The sequence below is a fragment of the Syngnathus floridae genome, chromosome 2 (assembly GCF_059516105.1).
Source record: "Syngnathus floridae isolate MCC-2025c chromosome 2, RoL_Sflo_1.0, whole genome shotgun sequence".
In the NCBI taxonomy this organism is placed as follows: domain Eukaryota; kingdom Metazoa; phylum Chordata; class Actinopteri; order Syngnathiformes; family Syngnathidae; genus Syngnathus; species Syngnathus floridae.
In genome coordinates, this window is record NC_142414.1 from 10,846,207 (window position 1) to 10,859,276 (window position 13,070).

At 40.8% G+C, this 13,070-nt stretch overlaps 3 protein-coding genes across 3 annotated transcripts; 2 read left to right on the top strand and 1 right to left on the bottom strand.

Moving 5' to 3' along the window:
* The first annotated feature begins 1,164 nt into the window (after nucleotides 1-1,164).
* Nucleotides 1,165-4,719, top strand: mmadhca (metabolism of cobalamin associated Da). Its single transcript, XM_088368905.1, has 8 exons — nucleotides 1,165-1,262; nucleotides 1,687-1,739; nucleotides 1,992-2,133; nucleotides 2,517-2,734; nucleotides 3,029-3,134; nucleotides 3,240-3,355; nucleotides 3,577-3,663; nucleotides 4,172-4,719. Exons 2-8 carry the CDS (start codon nucleotides 1,728-1,730, stop codon nucleotides 4,391-4,393), a joined length of 903 nt encoding a protein of 300 aa, XP_088225031.1. The 5' UTR covers nucleotides 1,165-1,262; nucleotides 1,687-1,727; the 3' UTR covers nucleotides 4,394-4,719.
* LOC148401708 (uncharacterized) lies at nucleotides 3,553-6,738 on the bottom strand. The gene is made up of 4 exons (XM_088368904.1): nucleotides 6,507-6,738; nucleotides 6,046-6,155; nucleotides 5,820-5,966; nucleotides 3,553-5,728 (listed from the first exon to the last, which is right to left on the bottom strand). Exons 1-4 carry the CDS (start codon nucleotides 6,549-6,551, stop codon nucleotides 4,786-4,788), a joined length of 1,245 nt encoding a protein of 414 aa, XP_088225030.1. The 5' UTR covers nucleotides 6,552-6,738; the 3' UTR covers nucleotides 3,553-4,785.
* A 1,586-nt stretch (nucleotides 6,739-8,324) lies between these two features.
* On the top strand, nucleotides 8,325-12,628 carry pspc1 (paraspeckle component 1). The gene is made up of 10 exons (XM_088368902.1): nucleotides 8,325-8,839; nucleotides 9,154-9,303; nucleotides 9,366-9,517; nucleotides 9,651-9,746; nucleotides 9,816-10,012; nucleotides 10,128-10,212; nucleotides 10,414-10,522; nucleotides 10,921-10,978; nucleotides 11,448-11,569; nucleotides 11,858-12,628. The coding sequence occupies exons 1-10, from the start codon at nucleotides 8,453-8,455 to the stop codon at nucleotides 12,071-12,073; spliced, it is 1,572 nt and encodes a 523-aa protein (XP_088225028.1). The 5' UTR covers nucleotides 8,325-8,452; the 3' UTR covers nucleotides 12,074-12,628.
* The last annotated feature ends 442 nt before the right edge of the window (nucleotides 12,629-13,070 follow it).

Genomic DNA, 13,070 nt, shown 5'->3' on the forward strand with positions numbered 1-13,070 from the left:
GATGTTGACTACCCCTTTAGGGTAAACATGACAAAATATTTCTTTGCAATAGATGACAAAATAGATGCGTTCAAATCAATGTGTTTTGTGTTGTGCGATTAATTTGGAGGGTACTTCAGAGAGCGGAGGGCACAAAAGCATCTGTGTGTTTTAGTGTTCTGCAAGGGTGATTAAAGATACTGTACTTTATATCTGTATTCAATGCTGACATTTGCACCTTCTATTATTAACGGGGAGCAGGAGAAACTACCATTACAGCATTTTTTTTTGGTTTGGATTCACAATATGTTAATGCTTAGAGGAGTGTCTTTCAGAAAAAAGACGTTGGAGCGCAGAATTAACTGTAAACAGTAGTTCCAAATGTGCTATGACCTAGCTAGCAGCCGTCTGTTGGTGCTGAAACCATGACAACAACCCCAGAGGCTCTTGATGCATATGCATGATTTGTAGAGTGCACATACATACACACTGCGAGTTCATTAGCAAACGCTGCCCTGAGGCTTCCAACTGAGGGGAAGGCCACATTGCACAGTTCAGCAGCTCTGATAGTACTCGGAGCGTTTTGGACTTCCCTGTATGAGCGTCAGGTGCAAGCACCTCCAGTCATATTTCGACATTTGTATCCTTTCTGCCACAGCTGTCATTGCCATATTTGGTGCAATGTTAGTTTCTGCAATTTTCAAGAGCAGGAACAGAGGCTAGTTTTATTTCGTCGCTGAAATCAACTCATGTTTTAACAGTATGCTTTGATCAGGGTGGCTCGGTGGTGCACTGGTTAGCATGACTGCCTCACAGTTGCGGGTTCGATTCCACCTCTGGCCCTCCCTGTGTAGAGTTTGCATGTTCTCGTGTCTGCATGGGTTTTCTCCAGGCACTCCGGTTTCCTCCCTCATCCCAAAAACATGCTTGGTAGTTCAATTGAGCACTCCAAATTGCCCCTAGGTGTGAGTGCAGTGCGGATGGTTGTTCGTCTGTGTGCCCTGTGATTGGCTGGCAACCAGTTCAGGGTGTCCCCCGCCTACTGCCCGATGACTGCTCGGATAGGCTCCAGCACGCCTGCGACCCCCGTGGGGACAAGTGGTATAGAAAATGGATAGATAAAATAAAACTCAACTCCCAACACCATCTCCATCCAGAATTATATATTCTTTGCTGCCATCTTGTGGTAGGTTTGACAGCTGACGCCGCTCAAAGAGCGCGTGCGCCGCAGGTCCTTCGTTGCTTTCCGTAGTTGTTTTGCGAAGGTCGTACGCTAAGACCAGGTAAGAACATTGTGTACTTTATTCTTAAATTAAATTATTTAGTTCGGAGATAGCACAGTGTGTTGTACAACATTAAAAATGAGTGTGTCTCCGGTCATGAGTTCTAAACTTGAATTACACACTCCGATGATTAAAATGGGGAAATGTCAAAACAAGATCAGCTGATTCCATTGATGTTTTTTCCAAATCTCCAACGCCATTAGACACTGTCTGTCGAAGTTTTAAGACTTGTAAGTTAATGTTGTTTTCACCTGTGTAAAATTCAAAAAATACGTAAACACATCATTGCGTCAGCTCCTGTGGGCGCGTGTGTGTGTGGTAACGAACCTTAGCTAGCATGTCCAGTTAGCTCCAACTTTCACTTGCTAAATGACTCGTGTATGCTGTTATACGTCGATTGCATTACATTTTTGTTTTCGACCAGGTTGGAGGGTTTATAAAGAAGGCAGAAGTTGACTCCCAGCGATGCCCAGCACAGTAAGTAACAAATTTATAGCAATTCGTAAATGTGTTAACTACCATTTGGTTAGCATGAAGTGATGATACTGAAGTCGTTTGTTTATTTAGAGCTTATCGTTAGAAATACGAACAGAAATCAGCATATATGAACATCGACTTCATTGAACTGTCAATCTAAGCCTGACTTGGACCAGCTAGTAAAATGCATAACTGTGTTGTGGTTTTTTATGATGAAGTCACCTTTAATGTGATGCTTTTGGAACTTTGTAGGTCTTGTGCGGTGGAGGCCGGCTGGTCCGATCTCAGACCCTAGGTCGGCAAATATTAGCGGCTCTGAAGGTGTCCAGAGTCAGAACTTTCTCTACTGCAAATCCCGATGAACCTTACATATCTGTATCGCATACAGATTCAGGTATGCTTCTAAATACTGAACTTTTTTTTAGCTAATGTCACCTTTTGAATGTTTAAAATATTGTGTATTTTTTTAATGTATTAATTTGCACATTAGTGGAAAAAGTAAAGAATAATTGATTTTGAAGTTGTCATGTAATCCTGTCTTACAAAGTCTAAAATTAAAAAAGTGAAATGTAAGGCCTTACAATTTTTGTACATGGTGAAAACTACCTATCCCATTGCATGTCCACTAGGCTACCAATTTTCCATGCAGTGTCACGTCAACTGTCTCTATTTTTCAATTACTGATTCAATAAATGACTTGAGAATATCAGAGAATTAGATTGTTTCTAGCAATTCACCGTGTTGGTCTTAAATTTATATGCATAATTGTCTCTGCAGGCCCAAGAACTGTGTGGCCCGATGAAAACATGGGACCTTTCGGACCTCAGGACCAACGCTTCCAGTTACCAGGCAATGTGGGGTTTGACAGCCATCTGGACGGTGTGGAAGAGAAGAAAAAATTGCCAGTCGGCAGGACTTTGCCTGATGTGCTAACAGCCCTGAGCAGCACAGAAAGACAACAGTTCATCTTATCCCAGTTTGTTCATGAGTTTCAGGTTAGAATCATTAATGGATCAGTTATCACTAGATCTAATATTAGGCCAATTTTCACCACTCACCCCTAATGATTATACAGTGACGTACTCGGGGATATTCGCTTTTCCCTGTCCCCCGCAAATAGCAGGGGTTCACTACATTTAGTGAATGAGAGGTCATTGTTCTTCAAAAGGTCACATATTCTTTAAGTTTGGCTAATTTAAACCTGCAAACAACCTGAATTTGAAACTAGTGTTTCCTTCTGTCTATCAGCACTTGTATTGAAACTTTGCTCTGGTTGTGTTGCTCATTAGGGGAAACTCGGCCCCATATCCAAGCGCCTCCACAAAGCTGAGCAGTACTTCAATCAAACAGACACAGATTGCTCCATAAGTTCTTGTCCTGAGCTGTTAAGGAAAGGTGAGAGCTGCTTCTATTTGAGTTTTACCAAAATAGTTCAGATAAAATGCTGGTACGTAAATTATTAATATTATTATTAAATATATTTAATATTTGTGTTGCCAGATTTGGAGCTCTTGTTCCCGACAGTCCCAAACACTTCCATCACAGTTGTGACGGTCTCGCAAAGGAGCGGTCGCTGCAAGGAGGTGGAGCCAGACAGAGAGCAGCTACTCAGCAAAGTGAGTCTTGAGTTTTTGTGTGGAACCTTTAAAGGTGGATCAACTTTTTGTCCTCATTAGGGTCTTAGCTGGTGCTTTACGCTAGCCTAACCGGGACAATACAAATTTCATAAGTAAATATGATGAAATCAACATGTTGTTGCTTTTTTAACATTCAGCAATTTGAGGTTTATCTATGAGATGTCTGAGGAGATTCTCACTGTCCTTTGTCCTCTCTGCAGTTTATGACGGGTGCTAAGGAGATGTGTTTTGCACTGTGGACCGCAGGCTACTGGGCTGACTTTATCGATCCGACAACAGGAGAACCTGTGAGTTCTTTAGCTGCATTATGTTCTGTAACCATGTAGACACTTGCACAAGCTCAAGAGCTAAATCTGAATTAAAAAAAAATATTTTTTTTAATTACCTGATTCAGATACCTGAGCAGAAAAAAAAATATGGTGCGGTCCTGTTCCAGGCCACTGCAAACTGTCAGACATTATTGTTAAATGAATACAGCACCTCTTTGAGGGAATCATGTCAGACATTATTGTTAAATGGATACAGCACCTCTTTGAATGAATGAATCACAATTATTTTTGTAAAAACTGAATTGTTTGAGTTCTTGTGATACATTTGAAAAGATTGTATGCCCATTAAGGAGATGTCTCTAACTTTAGGGACGATAAGTGTATTGAACGTTACAGTATGACGCACTAAAATGACGTTCTTACCTAATTGTTGTTCACATTGCATTGGCAATGAAGTTCAGTTTCTTAACCCTGTTCTTTTTATTTCAAATACGTGGTCATTGCTGTCTTTGTCTTTTTCCAACAGTTCTTTGCATCCCCGCTTAGTTCAAGCGCGGGACAAGCAGGAAAGGAGCCACGGCATTCTGGCTTCCGGATCGAGATGTCAGGCTCCTGCACGGTTATCCAACACATTCTGAGAGGAACGCCTCAGTTTGTGGGCACAGTTTTCACTAACGCGCCGACCAACAGCGGCGCCGTCACACGACTACAAGGACTCTCACATGAATTGGACGATGAGGCTGAATAGTTTTCATGGTTCTGCGAGTCAATCCAATGTTGTGAAAAAGGCTTGGCTAAGGAGAGCGTGTGTGGTTTTTATTTGTCTATATGTAAAGTGCGTATACCACACTGCTACCAAGCAAAGCGGACTAGAATGATCCACAGCAGCTCTGTGCTGGCCCTGCAACCTCCTCCTTACACCTTCACTGTCACACGGAAATGTCAGCAGACAGGGTGGGACTTCTCGAGGATACAGTCAGCCCTAATCCTCAGCAGTTTTCAGAGGGCAATCTCACTAAGTATTTATGGATTCAGCTGCTGACCCAATAAAGTGACGTCAGGCTACCCTTTTAAGCATTGCTCTTTTTTTGCTTTTCTCTTTGGAAGCACAATTGAGAAATCTTCCATCTTGGTCCTATGTCAGCAGTCACTGGTGTTGGTAAGAGCCAGCAGGCTAGCCTGTCCATGCTCACCGGCCAGAGAGACTTTAGCGGTCCTTTTCTTAAAAAAAGATTTAACCGTAGTAAAAAAGTCCTTCTTTTTTGGTGACTGGAGATGGTTTTTCAAAGTCCTAGCAAGAGCTTCTACAAATACAAGTTGACAGCACACCATTGAAAAATATAGACGCTCCTTAGATCCAAATTCCTGACAGAGGTCCTTGTAGATGTCAATGTGGAAGTCGCCTATGTTCTGTGGGTGGTTTGGACGTGTTTCTACAACAGTGCTCTTTAGCCTGGCTAACATCCAGTCAATGTCCATCTCCAGCACTGATTTGGCGTTAGAGTGAGCAATATGGTCCATCAGCTTCCACAAGAACACAGTACAAAATATATTTTCTTTCTTTGTCCATGTTTCTGCTGGCGGGTGAAGACAAATGCTTCCTGTCTTTGTGTGCACCTCAGTGGGCTTCTGAACGTGAAGGTGCATTTCTGCCTTCCCGGGGGCTTGTACCGGAGTGGGTAGAGGAGCCACCAGCAAGTTGGCTACATCTTCCGATGAATCGCTGTCTGCGCAGTTCTCTTCGAATCCATAGCGACGCGCCAGCCTCATGTTTTCCAAGCAGTCTCTGAGAACCGTGATTGATTGTAATGTAATTTCACCTATTTCAGACACTTGATGAGGCACGTCCAGGTTTGGCGCCGAATCCAGCTGCAATGAGATTTCGGACAGTGCTGCGTTCACAGTCTTGGACACCTTTGTAGCGACCAACTCCAGTAGGTGCTCGCCGCATTGAGACCTAATTTCGCTGGCGTTGATTGTGTCTTTGAGAGCCAGCAGAAGCGAGTCCCAAATACATGCGTGGATATCATCCACGGTCACGCAGGAGTAGTTGAGCGCCCATTGCGGAGAGTCACAATTATTCCTACGAAGGAGAGAAAACACAATTGTCTAGATTTGACTGCTTCTCCCCGGCTTGTGTTTGTACTGTGTGTGGGTTGAGGCAGGAGACTTACACTAGGAACTGGGCGTGCTCTTCCACCTGAGGCAACACAACACTCAGCACCTCTTGGGAGATTTTGTATAAGATGCTTTGCCACATTTTCAACAGCACCATAAAGGCATTGCAATCAAAATGACCATATTCTATTAAGTCCCACGTCCTGCAGGGAGAATCAGTAGTTAGCCCACAGTTACAGTTCTTCCGGATGAATGACTTTATCTTTGTTATGGTTTACTTACTCAGTGGTTAAGCCATCTAGGTACAACTGTAATTCGCTTTTGAAAAAGTCAGTGGCGAGCAGGGGCATGTTTAAGTTGCTGCACCGCAGATATTTAGGTTCAATTGGAGACTAACAAGAGAAACAAAAGAATTACATAAAATCACAACTATCATAATGTATGATGAGCATACAGACACTATGCCTTTATAAAGATGACTTGGTTTTAATTGACAATCGTTCATTATGTTTCTTATTACTGCTGATTTTTCAGTGGTGTAGCACTGCACAAGTGAAAGTATATACTTATCCTCATAAAACAGTGTGCTGCCCACAATCGCCATGCTTTAAATTTTTGAACTTATCTATCCTTTTACAAATGAGATCATCTTTAAGATTAATGGAACAAGAAAAGTAGCATAATCAAGGGGTGGGGGGAAAAATATTAGTATGTGGGATCACGTCAGTGTGTGATTTACTTACGTCATCGCAGCGGGGGTGAGCAAACTTATCAGTCAGATAGTTCATTTTTGTTGACAGGGAATTCTGCGAAGCGATGCCCCCTGCCTTTCAAGGTGAGGTCTTTTGAAAGAAAAAAAAAACACATTTCACTGCCTCTCGTCAAGAAAACAAGTGAAACACTCCATCTCTGTAATTTGACGCGTTCCACCTTGACAATGGACGTGTTGCGTCTGAACTCGACACGTTTGTCACGTGACGTCACCTACCACTTCGTCTTTGCGCCCGCACGTACGCACTGTACTTGTTTTAAATTCTGTATTGTATTAGTATTTAAGTCACAGCGTTAGTTTTTACCCGCACATTCAGGTTTTACTTTTCAGAGTTCCACGTATGGAATCTATTAATGGGAAATCGCCATCATCAGGTTTGTAAAAGGCACATTTTCTTTTAGGCCTTTCTATAAAATATTTGTTGGGTTGTCTTTGAATAATTTAGCAAAATTTAAACTATAAATCGCTATCTATTTCACTGATGTTAAATATGCTGCGCAAGAGGAGAGAAAATAACATCCTTGACTATTGAGTCACACTTTGTGAGCATGTTTTCTAAAAGCCGAAATACAGTGCAATGTAATCTATTTTTATGGTACTGCTGGCCTTTTCTTGCAAAAAAAAAAAAAAAAAAAAAAAAGCTTTGCGTCCATCTCCAATTTCAGTTTGCTCCATTTTCAACATTCAGCTCTCTTTTCATTTGATCTCTGTGCACCTTTGGGGCATTAGTGCTTTGATTCACTGAGATGTCATTGAAATGGTTAACAGACTGTATGACCTGGTTTTTACCACTGAATTGAGATCAGTGGTTGTTGAAGATCAGCCTTTTAGGTGCCTTTGATTCTTTTTCCACTTACATCCTCGGGCAATGTTCTGGATTGTTGTGCTGCAAATTCTTTTTTTTTCCCCGTTTACATGCCCCAATAAAACCAACATTAAACAACTGTTGTGCCACAAATTATGGATCTCTGGAGTTTAATCTGGATAGTGAAGGTATCACTTGTGAAATAAAGGATATAATAAATGAAGGAACTTTTTTTAAACTCAACGTTTAATTGTGTGCGCAACTTAAGTTCTCAAGGCCAGACTTCAATAAAGATTATATATTAAGAATCAGAGAAAGTCATTCTCAGAGCAATGGTGCTACTTACGATCTCCAATTTTGAGATTTGTTAATGATGCTGAGTCCTCACTGGATTATAAATCTGATTTGAGGAGAGGGCAAGAGTGCAAGAATTAAGTATAATGACTCCCTTTGACATCGGGCCACAGATAGAAACTAATGGCTAAAAAGAACCTGAAGGGGAATATTAAATATTCCACACCCCTGGGAACAGAGGCTGACATTTGCAGATTGTGAGTGCAAAAACACAGCACAGACACATAAGTATATAAATTTACTGATTATGTTCAATTCTATCCTCATAAATTACACTGATCTGTATGATAGAGTATTTTGATTTGGGACAATTGAGAAACTTAAAAGAAAACAATTTAAACACGCTTTACCATGTTAATTATTTGTTGTTTTGATCATTGTTAATTAGAATTTGTGGATTCGAATCAAGAGAGACCTTTAATAAGATGTTGCAAAGTTTAATGTTATATGTACAGCAAATATATCTGCTTTTTTTGGTGATAATAATCTCCAAATATGACCAGAACTAAAATAAAATTAAAATAGAATAAAACTAATATATTTTTACGTCATGTTATACGTCATGTGCTCAGCACACCGGTCAACAATGTTTTTTTTTTTTTTTTTTGTACGGAGACGGACATATATACCGGTTACTTCCGGTAACAAATTGCGCACGCATCTGTCGCCATATTGAAACTAAGTTCTCCATTGCCATTTAAGCTGTTTACCTCTCCAATTTTCTAATTTATACTGCGTTAGCGAGATTATTTTTAACTATGTCTGACCAAGATGTACAGTTAGCAAACCCGCAAAGTAGCAGTCCACCGCCACCATCTAAAAGTGGCGAAAACTCCCCCGCTGCAGAAGACGAGCAAACGCCGACCAACAAAGGCAGTCCAGCGGCGCCTGCTGAGCAGTTGTCTGCGGCTGAAGGATCCGAAGGAGCCGCGGTGGAAAGCGCTCAGGCTCCAGTGCAAATGACACTTGATATTTCAAGTTTTAGAAAGCCAGGCGAGAAAACATTCACACAGCGATCGCGTCTTTTTGTTTCCAATCTGCCGCTGGATCTACCCGAGGAGGAATTCATCAATTTATTTGCTAAATATGGAAATACAGCCGAAGTATTTATCAATAGAGAGCGAGGATTCGGGTTTATTCGTTTGGTATGTACAAATTTAATAAATAAATCCTTATTTCCACGACTGCTTATTTCATATTCAGTCTAATATTGCTATTAGAATGTGATACATAAGGTTTTTTTGGCAACTATTACTTCTCAGTCAAGTGTTAGTGCAACATGTATTTGTGCAAGTTACCAATATTTAATTTTTGTGGAATTGTGAATGGAGGTTCAGTTTGGATTTTAAATTGAAGATCATTTAGGGACCAGGTTTTCATGTTTATACAGTGCAGTATGCAGTTAAAACATTTCCATTCAAGTAAGGACACTGTTGACCTTTTTGTTTCTGTCCTCCAGGAGAGCCGTACACTTGCAGAGATTGCAAAAGCCGAGCTGGATGGGACGTTATTGAATAATCGTCCAATCAGGATCCGCATTGCTGCACATGGTGCCGCACTCACTGTGCGCAACCTTTTACCTGTTGTCACGAATGAGCTTTTGGAACAGGTAATGTAGACAAAACAAAAGCTCATAAGTAATGATAATATTGACTCATCTTATGCTTCCAGGCCTTTTCTCAATTTGGCCCGGTGGAACGATGTATCGTTGTGACGGATGACCGTGGGCGGCCCACTGGTAAAGGCTTCGTGGAGTTTGCAAGCAAAGCGGCCGCACGTAAAGCTCTGGAACGCTGCACAGAGGGTGCCTTGCTGCTAACAGCGTATGGTTGTTTTTTTTGGAGGGGGGGTATGAAATGATGTGCAATATGGACAAAAGTAGAATTAAAATCTTTATTGGCATTGCACAGTATAGGACAGAAGATTCAACATGTATGTTTTTGCCTTTCTCCTTAGCACACCCTGCCCAGCCATTGTAGAGCCCACAGAGCATTTTGATGATGTAGAAGGATTGCCTGAAAAGATGTTCTCAATAACTCCAAAGTACCTCAAGTGAGTCAAAGGATTGGTTAATTATTTTGGTGACGTGAAACACTGGAGAGTTTGCTTGTCTTTCATCAGGGAACGATCACAAACACCGCATTTCGCTCAGCCGGGAACATTTGAGTTTGAATATTCGTCTCGCTGGAAAGCTCTTGACGAGTTGGTGAAACAGCAGCGAGATCAGATTGACAAAAGTATTAAAGAAGCCAAAGAGAAGCTGGAAGCCGAACTAGAGTCGGCAAAACATGAACATCAGCTCATGTTAATGAGGCATGGTAGGATCCATTTGAACTGTTTTAGCCAATTACTGCAAGTGCAAGCTCTCGAGTCAATTCGGTTATTAGAATGCTCCCACTCGCTACTTCTCCTTAACATTACCACCCTCTCCAGATCTAATGAGACGTCAAGAGGAGCTCAGGCGATTGGAGGAGTTGCGCAACCAGGAGCTTCACAGACGAAAACAGATAGAGTTGAGGTATGTTTGCTTACATAACATAATAGTGAAATGTGTCCTAACTTTTGGAATCTATTGATAATTCCAGTTAGCATTCTCTGTTGACTAATTTGATTGTTGACTGGTTGTGATTACGTAGTTGACTAATCTTGGCAGCCCTTCTTGACTGGCACCATCCAGTGTACAGTGGCTCTTCTTTCCTTAACATGTGCGTCTCCGCAGGCATGAGGAGGAGAGAAGACGCAGAGAAGAAGAAATGATGAGAACACATAGAGAGCAGGAAGAGCATAGGCGCCAACCAGATACCTTTAAACCAGCCTACCAGGACAATGTAAGAACAACATAGTCATGCCATCAAGCACACAAAAACCTACACTTAGATATATTTATATTTTAGCCAGTGATGGGAAAATGAAGTTTTGAGGATGCTTTATGAAACAGTTGTATTTTTTTATTACTCCTTTGGATGTCACTCTGCTAAACATTTGGCTGAAAGCACAGACTTGCTATTTTAAACCTCTTCCTTTAAACCAATAATGCCATCTAGATGAGTCAAAAATACAATAACTGGTTCATGAAGCATCTTTGAAGCTTCATTTTCCAAAACTGTTAAAAGCCAAAACAGATGAGATTTGTATTTGTGCATCACACATCAACATAGGATTGCCTCGTTGCAAATTTCCACCAAAGCAGGGTTGTCCATATAAAAGTTGTTCTTGACTTTTTCAGAGAGAACAGGAAATGAGAGTGGCTGATCTGGGCCCGCGTGGAGCCATTAATATGGCAGGTATGGCCATGGTTGTGTTAACAGCGGTCGATGCAAGAACGGGTGCAAGATTACTTCCTTTGTTGTTCCTTCCATGTGTGTGTTTTGCATTAGAAACGGCTCCTTCATAAAAAAACTTGTATTTTGATCATGTACAGTATGTTTTTGGGATCCCTTTGAAATGCAAAGCAAAGGAGGGGAAAAAACAGTATTGTCCATGACAACATAGAAGCTGTAGTAACAGAATACAGTGATGGTGGCTGATAGTTAAATCTTGTATCATCTATATTGCATGATACAGATGCAAAGATAATTCGAAATTCTTTGGATTTTTCATCTGGTGCTTCTTTAGCTAAATTTAATGTAATGACTTCTGTAAGAACAAACATAAATGCTGATGACGCTAGTGAGTTGGCTGAGGGGTTGCCTTTGAAATGAATCTCACAGGGAACATGACCAACCAACCCACCCTGCATTGTTTTGTGTGTAGATGGCTTTAACCAGGCCCCGACAGGGCCCAGCGCTAACCAGGGTCAGATGATGAACATGGGTGGAAGGGGCAACGCCATCATCCCAGAGGCTACTGCAAACATGTCTGAAAATGGCAACATGGTAATGTATTTATTTGGCCACGACTGTGCTTTAATAAATGGGAGGGCTTGTTTTGGGGGAGGAACCTAATGCAACAACCGCCCTACTGATAGGTAGACTCAGCTTGTATTGATCAATGAATTATTGAAAAAGTTTTCTAATTTAAAAAAAAAAAGATAGAACAAACTTGACAGTTCTCTGGCTCCTTTACTGCTCCATCAGCCTCCCGATCTGTTAACTTTTGACACACTGCACTAATAATATGATAATCTGACAACCAACATATTCGTTTCTGCTGTGACACCATAGCGAGGCGACAGATATCCGCTGAGTGGCTTGTTGGCAGGACGAGCGGAGGTGGAATCACCTAAGCAACAGCAGCAGCAGCCGGCGCCCCAGCAGCAGCCACCGTCAACAACAGCACAGGGCCCTCCTGGTGGTCCGTCACCCATGTATGGAGGGGGGAGTCCTGTAGATGGAGCGTTTGACGGGCCAAATAGCAAGCGCCCCCGCTATTCACAGTGACCTCATTACTTCCCTACCTCATCAAATGTGTATGTGTGCTGATCGCTACTATTTTTTTTCCACATCTCAGCGCTTTTAATTCTGATTCTTTTGGACTGGCCATAATATGTTTTTACATTTTATGTTTCGACTACAAAACTTTTATGCAGTTATGCACTCTGCAAAAAAAAATGTTCGAGTAAGGCAAGAGATCACTTGTACATGCTTGATTCAGATACACCCTTTGTCTTTGTTTACTTTTTTTACCAAATGCATTTAGTGTTGTAATAAAAAAAGCAATTAAAAATGCATTAAGCATTCCTAAATAATGCTGTTAATTTTTCCCCCAATCTAACTAGTGAGTCAAAAAGTCTCAAATGAAGTTGCCCATTTTTATTGGTTTGAGCTCCTGCCCCAAAAATGTTTGTGCACATTCCTGCAATTAGTAACATAAGTAACCAAACTATTGGGATTTAAAATGTGTGTTAGGGTTCTACCCAGATTTGTTAAAACATGACATCATGGAATAAATCAATACTTTTCTCAATGTAGAATTAAAAGTGTTCTTTTCTCTGACGCGCCCAAGGCTGCTCATTATCAACATCAGGAAAAGTCATCATTGTAGCGATCCAATTTAAATGGGGCTGATGGTGGCCAATTTGGGGAAGGAGCACTTACTGGCCTGATTTGGCTTTAGCCCAGTTTGTGGCCCACTTCTCAGACACTAAAGCTCAATCGATTAACTTGATCACAGTTTTTCTTATTGTGAACCCCCGTGGTCTCGCAGGTTTATATATATATATATATATATATATATATATATATATATATATATATTATTTATATATATATATATATATATATATATATAATTATATATATATATAATTATATATATAATATTAATCTTCATGTTAAGGGTATCAAAATTCACTAAAATAATGGATCAGAAAAAAATCAAGGGATTTTATGACAATAAATAAAATGTGTGATTAACTGAATAAACAATTAAAAAAAT

Coding starts and splice junctions, on each gene's coding strand:
- mmadhca (XM_088368905.1), top strand. Junction 2,134..2,516: donor TGTATCGCATACAGATTCAG/GTATGCTTCTAA, acceptor TTGTCTCTGCAG/GCCCAAGAACTGTGTGGCCC. Junction 3,135..3,239: donor TCCTGAGCTGTTAAGGAAAG/GTGAGAGCTGCT, acceptor TTGTGTTGCCAG/ATTTGGAGCTCTTGTTCCCG.
- LOC148401708 (XM_088368904.1), bottom strand. CDS start 6,551: ATGAACTATCTGACTGATAAGTTTGCTCACCCCCGCTGCGATGAC. Junction 6,156..6,506: donor CTCACCCCCGCTGCGATGAC/GTAAGTAAATCA, acceptor TTCTCTTGTTAG/TCTCCAATTGAACCTAAATA. Junction 5,967..6,045: donor CTAGATGGCTTAACCACTGA/GTAAGTAAACCA, acceptor TTCTCCCTGCAG/GACGTGGGACTTAATAGAAT.
- pspc1 (XM_088368902.1), top strand. CDS start 8,453: ATGTCTGACCAAGATGTACAGTTAGCAAACCCGCAAAGTAGCAGTCCA. Junction 10,979..11,447: donor TGGAGCCATTAATATGGCAG/GTATGGCCATGG, acceptor TTTTGTGTGTAG/ATGGCTTTAACCAGGCCCCG. Junction 11,570..11,857: donor TGTCTGAAAATGGCAACATG/GTAATGTATTTA, acceptor GTGACACCATAG/CGAGGCGACAGATATCCGCT.